Source organism: Diuraphis noxia, unplaced genomic scaffold (genome assembly GCF_037042655.1).
Source record: "Diuraphis noxia isolate RWA-SAM2 unplaced genomic scaffold, SU_Dnox_SAM2 contig0002, whole genome shotgun sequence".
Classification (NCBI taxonomy): domain Eukaryota; kingdom Metazoa; phylum Arthropoda; class Insecta; order Hemiptera; family Aphididae; genus Diuraphis; species Diuraphis noxia.
The window spans coordinates 25,705,863-25,715,837 of NW_028301712.1; the positions used below are offsets into that span (position 1 = coordinate 25,705,863).

Below are 9,975 nucleotides of genomic sequence, written 5' to 3' on the forward strand. Positions count from 1 at the left end.
GTGAAATTATTAATGATTAATACCTACTGGCTTATAGATTTTATCAATTACAAATTTAAAATTTAAATTAACTATCGATTACCTTCGTCCTAATCTATAAATAATTATTTATATACAGAAATATAAATGCAGACATTCCATCAAAAATCACACGGCGAATTCAACCCGACCTTAAAGAAAAATTAGTAAGATCAAAAACTTAATCATTTTTTAACTTTAATTATTAATATGAATTGAATTTATGTTGAAACACATTTTAGGGAAAGAATATCCATGCAAACAATGAAAATTCAAAAATTACTTCGAAACCTAGGCCATCAACCCAAGAAAAACGTGTTCATTTTAACAATTCTTCGGTAGATTTTGGTAGAACGGACATTCCTGATAAATTGAACGACACTTCGAAATTAATTCAACTGTCATCAAAAGATAACTGCCGAAACGTTAGCATAACGAACGTGAATTTTGAGGATAATATTCCCGATGGAAGATATACTGATGATTCTAAAGTAAATAAATTAACGGTACAGCGAATTCCTTGTGTTAATTTAAAACCTGATCTAGTCACTCAAAAATTAGCTAACATTCAAATAAAACCAGATAATAAAAAGCTCTTACGGTAATAGAATATTAATAGATTATCTTAATTAAGGTGAATTAAATGTCCTATTGACCCTATTTTTTAAAAATATTTAGGAATTATAAGCCTAATGTGGCCTACCAAGAGTTCGCTTTTGGATTAGAACCGGTAACGTGCAATTGCCATTCAGTGGTTCAGCCAAAAATATCTAATGATAAAATGGTTGCTCGTCATGAAATACGCAAAATTATATGTGAAATGTTAGATAACACGTCGTCAAACTATCCTCTAAACGATCAAATAATTCTTCAATTACAGAAAATAATAACCAAATTAGAAGATACAAAATCCTCAGATTATAACGAATCAAGTGAAGTAGAAGATCTTATTGAAGAACACAGTATGGTTGGTTTTAATGAAGAAGTAATAAAAAAAAGACTGTTGGAAATAGCTGACAATTTAGTCGAGAACGAAAATGATGGTACTTGAATAAATATATCAAATTAATCAATTAGTTATATATTTTATGCAATTTTAAATAAAAATAATTTTTCAGGAATTTCATTTGATCAAATTTCCCTAGAAATTGATAACAATTCTCGTAAAGTGTTAAAACGACTCACAAAAATTAAGAAATCTATCATGGGATTAAATCCATTGCTAGAATTTCCAAATTTATCTGCAGATAAACTTGATGATGCTCCAAAATATGTTAATGAAAATTTTACAGATCATCCTCCTAGCAATAATTTATTCTCAAAAAGTAAAATATCAATATAGCATTGTTTTCTAATTGAGACTTAAATATTCAATAAATAATTAAAATTTTTTAAACTTCATTTTACAGATCTTCAAGAAATACCATCAACACAATATTTCAGCGTAAAAGACTTTTTGCGCCATGGTTGTAATTTCACAAATTTGAAAATGTAAAAATCTTTGTTATAAAATATAGAAATATTTAATATAATTTAAATATCTGAATATTTTTATTTTAGGTTTAAAAATGCATCAGTTATAAAGGAATGTGATTCTCAAATTACATTATGCTCCAACGACAACATAAATAAAAGTCAAAATATATTTAACTCTCAAAATGCATTGAACAATCAGAACAATATATCTGAACAAAAAGTAAAAATCTGTACTAACATGTACTTGTAATATTAAACTATTTTAATATTTATAGCAAATAAGTACACTTTTAAATCTTGAATTTCTATTGGCTGTCTTAATTTGTCTTAAATGTAATAAAAGCAACTGACTACCATTGCTGGTACTAATTATATTGTAAACATAAATAAGATTCAATTTTGTAAAATATTAAAATTAATTTCAATAACATTTTTTATAGGGTTGAAATGTTTGAAAATGTTTTATAATATTTCTCATAAGTAGTTATGATGGTAGTTGAGAAATATTAAAGATCCATACTCACATTTTTTTTCAATAGTACCTACTTTAAGTTCAAATGTTGACAACATTTATCACTTTATCAGTCTTAAAAATTTTGTAGTTGAAAATTATAAAATAATCGATTTTTACAGCAGGGATTGAACATTCAAGAATGTATTATGATTCTGATACATAACTTACTGTAACCAACAAACAAATAGTTTTTTTACAGGCATTTTAACTTTTTTAAGTTCAAATTTGAACGGAAATAAATATTAAAACTAAGAATAAGATAACATTTTTAAATTCCAGTTTTTCGGCAAATATGATTTTAACATATTGTGGTATTAATGCCAAAATGTATAATAATTAAATAAATTATCCTAATTACAATAATATCATAAAATATACTCATTAGTCATTTATTAATATTGTTGACTGACTTATTTTGGATAAAATGATTTCATATCACTGAATTCAAATTTAACCCAGCCATTACAGTAGCTCTATATACACCTATTGTACAGCAGAACATTACCCACTTGCCTGCTATTTTTACATCTGAATAATTGTTTGAACCGCAATTTCGTGCCCGACGATTTGCACCGACGGCAATACAGAGTCCAGAGTCCAGCCAGATTACTACAGGTTTTGACGATCTTTATCAACTATCGTCGTCGTAATCGCAGCTTGGACGGTCGCGGCGCGTAATAATATACGCACCAACCAGTCTACGAGAAACTTCTCGTCTCGCCTCTCGCGACCGGTGCGTGCTGTATTGTATTGTTGTGCACGAATGCCTACGCCGGTCTGCTCTACGCGTCGTCCTGTTCGGACGGATTTTGGCGTCTTCGATCGTCGTGGGTGCGCCATTACGGGTTCGTTATCGTTGTGTCGGTGACTTGTCCGTTACCTCCATTGTTTTGGGCCCCCTTGTGACGAGCGTAAGTGTCGGCGCTGATCGCGCGGCCGTTCGGTGTTCGCGTAACCACATTAATTGTGCAAATTGACGACACCGTCGTGTGTCGGTTTTGGCGGCGTGAACGCCCGTTCCGTACCACATTGTTTGTGGGGAACCCACTACCGCAACCGAACTATTGTTTCGATTGTCAGGTGCGGGTTGCCATGTTGTTTTGCTGACGCGGACGAGCGTCGGGTGGTTAACGCGGGATTCCCCGTTGAAGTTTGGAGGGCCCGTCGTTTCACGTCGCCGTCGTGGGAACATTGCAGTATTCGTGTCAAACGGTTCCAGGAGGCAGCACTGCAGTCCATGCCAGTGACCGTCCAGTCCACTTCATCGTCTTACCGGGTGATCGACTATTATCATTTCCATTATCATTTCTACTATCAATTTATATTATCGTATTTTAATTATTGTTTTGTTTACATATTGATCGATTGATCATATTATTTATTATAATATTATTTATATGTGTTATATATTATTACCAATTTTGGGCGCCCGCTTTTATCATTGTATTTTATAGGTATTCATATATTGTCCAATAGATTCACATTATTATACTATACATTTGCGTTATATTATGTTTCGTATTTTGGTCACCCACCTCGAGACTAGTGATGCGAGTCAGAGTAGTTGACTACATAATTCGTATGAATTATTCTGGCGCAACAGTTGGTAGCAGAGCGTGGTTTCTTTATTTATTTAATTAGCGTTCTGGTTTCGAGTATTCAATCAACGAGTGACCCTTTCTGTTATTCACAATTCAGCGATTACTGCTAACTATAATTTCGATTTCAAATAATTTATTCAAGTCGACATTAGTGTCGCATTCGTCATTTCAAATTATTGTTTGTCTAATTAATATTTATTATTATTCTCTGGGTTTATTATTATTATTTTTGTGTATTTATATATAACAGCGCGCATTTCAATAGGTTATACCTGGATCGTGATAGGTACCTAATTTGTCCCGTTAGTTATTGTCTCCTTGTCTTCGGTCGATTGTTGCCAATTTTCTCCGTTGATTTCGCGTCATATTTAGACAACAGTCAACATGGTCGAGACAGCAGAAGATAAAGAAATAAAACGCGTCAGACGTCTTGCCACTAGAGCTGACACAAAGCGCACTATCGCCGTAAAAAAAATCCGATCAATTGACAGTCTCGCTAAACGCGCGAAAAATGATCCTAGTCTTATGGATGAACTGCATATAGCGGCTGCGACGTTGGATGATTTATGGGCACAATTCGAAGCGGCGGACAATGATGTGTTAGACAGTTTATTGGAAATAAATGCCGAAAGCGAATATTCAGCCGAGTTGCCAGCCGAAGTGCTTTCTATTATCAATACAATTACGGCAGTCGCCATGCAGGGCAATTACGATAATATTAAGATTGCTAAGCGCGGCCTGGGTGGACAAAATCATGCCAGCGATGCAGCAGTTAAACCAACATCTAGACTACCTGAAATCCCGTTACCGTCGTTCCATGGTGATTTTAATTATTGGCCCACGTTCCGCGATCGGTTCTCCGCGCTTGTTGGCGATAGGACCGACATACCGAAAATCGATAAAATGCAACATTTGATCGGATGTTTGCAGGGTGCTGCAGCGGACGCCATACGCAATATAACCGTGTCCAATGACAATTACGACCTCGCGTGGTCCACGTTATCGTCGCGTTTTCATCGCCCGCGATTAGTCGCGCATGCATTGATCGACAAGTTACTCAACGCACCGGTGTCTTCGCAAGAAACGTTGTTCGATCTCAATAATTTTGTATCGCTCTTTTCCGAGAATATTGCGTTATTAAATGCATTGAACATCAGGGACCTCGGATCATTCATAGTGTTCTCCATGGCTTTTCGGTGTCTCCCGGCATCCACACGAAAATTATTCGAGTCGTCCGCCCCTCCGGAGTTTCCGACTGTGACTGACTTGCTGAATTTTGTACAGTCCCGTGTAGCGATTTTGGAGATTGCCGGAGATCATCAGAAAAGGCCCAATAATCGACTACAGTCTACATCACATAGCAACGCGTTCGTCAAGAAGGTTCCGTTCAAACCAACCACTACATCGTTGGTCGTTTCGAAGCCATCGAGCTCCAAGAGTGACTCCTGTCCGAACTGCCGTGAAAGGCATACTATTACTGATTGTCGAAAATTCGCGTCGTTGTCGGTCGAGGACCGCAACAAATGGGCTCGTGATAACCGCGTGTGCTACGCGTGTTTATCGACCAATCATTGGGCCAACAAGTGTCATTCAAAACTTCGCTGTGCAACATGTTCAAAGAAACACCATACGCTGCTTCATGGGTTTTCAACACGACGCCAGTCAGAGAGCGCTCCGTCTAGCGACGATGCGCCCTTCTGTGCTGCATCAACGACATACAGGAAGGACGATTCATCAGCCGTGCTATTGGGCACCGCTCTCATTCATATTCGTGACCATTGTGGCACCTGGCAGACGGTCCGTGCCATCGTCGATTCAGCATCCCAAATAAGTGCCATAACTGTGTCCTGTGTTACTCGTTTAGGACTACGGCTGACAAACTGGACAGCACCGATCACTGGCCTATCCGGTGCAACAGTTGCTGATGTCCGAGGTATGGTCGATTGTGTCGTCCAACCAAGATTTGCTACGGAGCCACAATTGCAAACAAAGGCGTGGGTAATGCCGTCGATCACGTCCAACATGCCACGTCGATCTCTAGACACCAGCGTCAAGGATCGATTCGCGAACCTGGCCCTTGCAGATCCGACGTTTAATATTGCTTCTCCCGTTGACATGTTATTGGGTGCCGACTTGTTCGCGCAAATAATGGACGGCCGGAAAGTGATTGTAGCTGCCGATCTACCCACAGCGTTCAGTTCTATTTTCGGATGGATTCTGATCGGGCCGGTGCTCCAAACTTATGTCGAGTGTCACGCATCGCTCCCTGTGTCATTAACCGTCTCAATTCAAGATTTAATCGAGAATTTTTGGCGTGCTGAGGAACCCGCGATGCCGCCGCCTTCGTTCACGGATGATGGCCGTTGTGAAGAAGTATTTGTAGCGGAACACAAGCGACTGCCGTCTGGACGATTCGCCGTGCCATTACCGACGCGCACAGCCTTGTCTTCGCTAAGTTTTCCAGGTTCCCGTGAACACGCGATCAAACGCTTTGAAAATCTCGAGAAACGACTGTCGAAGGACTCCAAACTACGAGAGTTATATTCCAATTTCATGTCCGAATACTTATCACTAGGTCATATGTCGGTGGCAAAAACACCCGGGACATACTTCATACCGCACCACGCCGTATATCGACCTGCAGATGGCAACAACAAGATCCGCGTCGTATTTGACGCGTCTGCGAAGGGATCTCGAAGTTTGTCATTAAACGAATGTCTATTGCAGGGCCCCAAATTACAACAAGACATCGTCGATGTACTGACCCGTTTTCGTGTACCAAAGATAGTTTTTACGGCAGATATATGTAAAATGTACCGCCAAATATTGGTCCTACCGGAGTACCGTACACTCCAGCACGTGTTTTGGCGGTCGTCTCCGTTCGAAAAACTCGTTGAGTATGAACTTGATACAGTGACATACGGGACAAACTGTGCCCCATTTCTAGCACTTCGCGTCCTTAAGGCAATCGCCGTTAATGATTGCACTGATTATGACGACGTTCGTGACGCGTTGCTAAACCAGACATACGTCGATGATGTGTGTGCTGGCGCTGATTCCACTACCGATGTTTTAAAATTCCAATCCAGCCTAATTTCAATTCTGAATCGCGCGGGGCTAGAATTAAAAAAATGGTCCAGTAACGAACCCGACGTGTTAACCGCCGTGCCTGCCGACCATTGTGTAAATTATCCACATTCGTTTGACGCCGCAGATGACAGCGGTATAAAAGTACTCGGCCTTCAATGGCATCCGACCAACGATTCGTTTTCGTGTGCCCTTCGTCCTAATTTGTTGCCGATCATTTGCACGAAAAGAGGATTGCTGTCCATGATCGCGAGGATTTACGATCCTTTAGGACTGTTTGCACCCGCAATCTTTCACGGGAAATGCATTATGCAGCGCACATGGTCGGCGAAGGCATCATGGGATGACCCCCTTCCGGATGACATCTCGCGGGATTGGGAATCGTTTGTATCAGACCTGCCATCCCTTAACGACCTGAAGGTACCTCGTCATTTCAATTCCCGTCGTGGATCGCCGTGTCAACTATTGGGATTTTGCGATGCCTCACAGCACGGTTACGCTGCAGTTTTATACATAAAGATGTTAGACCATGATTCTGATTCTAGCAACATTTTTCTCGTCGGGACAAAAACGAAGCTGGCGCCGATAAAACCCTTGTCGATTCCGCGGTTGGAGCTGAACGCCGCGTTATTGCTATCTCGATGGATGAGTCGAATACGGGCAACCCTTAAATCGTATTTAAACATCGTCGATTTGTACGCATGGAGTGATTCAGCCATCGTATTGTCTTGGTTGAAAAATCCACATACGTCATTTAAGGTATACGTTTCCAATCGCGTCCATCAAATCATTACTCTAATGCCTGACTGTCGATGGCTCCACATAAAGTCGGAAGAAAACCCCGCAGATTGTGCCTCGCGCGGCGTCTTACCTTCGGTGTTATCTAGTCTATCGCTATATTGGCAAGGTCCTCGGTTCCTCCACGATGACGCGGCGAGCTGGGACGTGACTGTACCGTCGATCCCGATACCCGAACTACCTGAGACGCGGCCTGTAGCTCTAGTGCTCAGCACTGAACAGCCATCAGAATGGTATGACAGTTTCTCATCATATGACCGGCTGGTCCGCGTAGTTGCCTACATTTATCGTTTTCTTCAAGCATGTAAGAAACACCCTCGGCCTGCCATTGGGGCACTACAGCGCACCGAACTCGATGACTCCATCAGCAAGCTGGTCATCATGTCTCAACGATGTTTCTATAAAACTTTAGCACACGAACTGTTGACGTCAGCACGTGTGTCATCGAAACACCTATCACGACTACGTCCGTTCCTAGACCCATCTGGGGTGATTCGCGTTGGTGGGCGGTTGCGCCATTCACATTTAAATTATGGTAGTAAACACCCCATGTTATTAGCGAAACAATCGCATTTGTCGTTGTTAATATGCCGCCGATGGCATAAAATTACGTGTCATGCTGGTCCGCGAATAATGACGGCCCTTATATCGCGTGATTTCTGGATTGTGTCAATCAAATCTGTGTTACACACCGTCACACGCGCATGTCCGGTCTGCGTGCGTTTTGATGCGAAACCGCCGCAACCTATAATGGCAGATTTGCCAGCCGCACGAGTTCAGCAAAGTAGGCCGTTCGCGAGGGTAGGGGTTGATTATGCCGGCCCACTTCAAATGCGTGAAGTGCAACTTCGAAAATCTCGAGTATATAAAGTGTGGATCGCCGTCTTTGTATGTTTGTCGGTTAAAGCTGTCCATTTAGAAGTGGTTACAGGGCTGTCCACTGAAGCATTCCTTGCCGCCTTTGACCGGTTTGTTGCGCGACGAGGCTTACCGTCAGAAATATTTTCGGACTGCGGCACGAACTTTGTTGGCGCGGACAAGCAACTTCAGTTACTGATCAACAGTCCAGACGGTCAACGCACCATTTCTCAAGCGCGCACATCGTGTCAATGGCATTTTAACCCCCCAAGTGCACCGCATTTCGGTGGCCTATGGGAGGCAGCGGTCCGGTCAACGAAACGATTGTTGATCCGTACCATGGGTACCCATGTACTCACGTACGAGGAATTCACTACCTTACTTACGCGTGTTGAGGCAGTACTCAATTCGAGACCATTGACCCCATTAACCACGGACCCCGCTGACCTTGAATATTTGTCTCCTGGACATTTCCTAATCGGGCAACCGTTGTTGGCTGTACCTCCCCGAGTATCGTTTGAGTCACGCGTCAGTTTAACTCAACGTTGGAAGCTTCTTGACCAATGCCATCAGGCATTCTGGCGACGTTGGTCAACGGAATATCTGACGTCGCTTCAAGGGAGATCGAAATGGACTACTGAAGCACCCAACGTCAAGGTCAACGACATGGTAGTTATAATCGATAACCAATCTCCACCACTGGAATGGCGTCTCGGACGTATCCTTGAACTGTTACCTGGCAACGACGGTGTTGTACGTGTCGTACGGGTGTTGACGTGCAACGGCCATATCACTCGACCGGTGGCTAAAGTAGTGGTATTACCCACCCACTAGCGTTTCGCATTCTTAACAACCTCACAAAATTGATCGTTGATTGAATGCTTATCCCCAAAACATAGCTTCCAGTTCTAATTTTTATATATTCTCAAATAAACTACCACTTATCAATTATTCAATCACTAGCTACTCTGACTTCATATCTAATGTGTGGGCACCATATGTGTCATTGGTTTTAACATTTATGTATCTTCATTCGATTATTGTGTATTATTTGTAATTTTATATTCAACATGTTCCTTTTCCTTTTGTAAAATGAAATGATAATTAGTATCACTCCGGTCATGCATCATCTCAAGACGTCGCTGCAGCCCATTCAATCCAATCCGTTCGATTTCTATGGGAGCCTGAGCCTCCCATGGGGGGGAGGATGTTTGAACCGCAATTTCGTGCCCGACGATTTGCACCGACGGCAATACAGAGTCCAGAGTCCAGCCAGATTACTACAGGTTTTGACGATCTTTATCAACTATCGTCGTCGTAATCGCAGCTTGGACGGTCGCGGCGCGTAATAATATACGCACCAACCAGTCTACGAGAAACTTCTCGTCTCGCCTCTCGCGACCGGTGCGTGCTGTATTGTATTGTTGTGCACGAATGCCTACGCCGGTCTGCTCTACGCGTCGTCCTGTTCGGACGGATTTTGGCGTCTTCGATCGTCGTGGGTGCGCCATTACGGGTTCGTTATCGTTGTGTCGGTGACTTGTCCGTTACCTCCATTGTTTTGGGCCCCCTTGTGACGAGCGTAAGTGTCGGCGCTGATCGCGCGGCCGTTCGGTGTTCGCG

At 42.0% G+C, this 9,975-nt stretch overlaps 1 protein-coding gene across 1 annotated transcript in view; it reads left to right on the forward strand.

The window, feature by feature from the left end:
- LOC107161627 (uncharacterized) overlaps positions 1–9,975 on the forward strand; it is a 102,744-nt gene that overhangs the window by 80,849 nt on the left and 11,920 nt on the right. The window contains exons 6-11 of the mRNA XM_015508109.2: positions 119–185; positions 261–619; positions 697–1,061; positions 1,137–1,343; positions 1,428–1,509; positions 1,579–1,714. Coding sequence (XP_015363595.1) covers positions 119–185; positions 261–619; positions 697–1,061; positions 1,137–1,343; positions 1,428–1,509; positions 1,579–1,714 — 1,216 coding nt within the window. The remainder of the gene's footprint in view (positions 1–118; positions 186–260; positions 620–696; positions 1,062–1,136; positions 1,344–1,427; positions 1,510–1,578; positions 1,715–9,975) is intronic.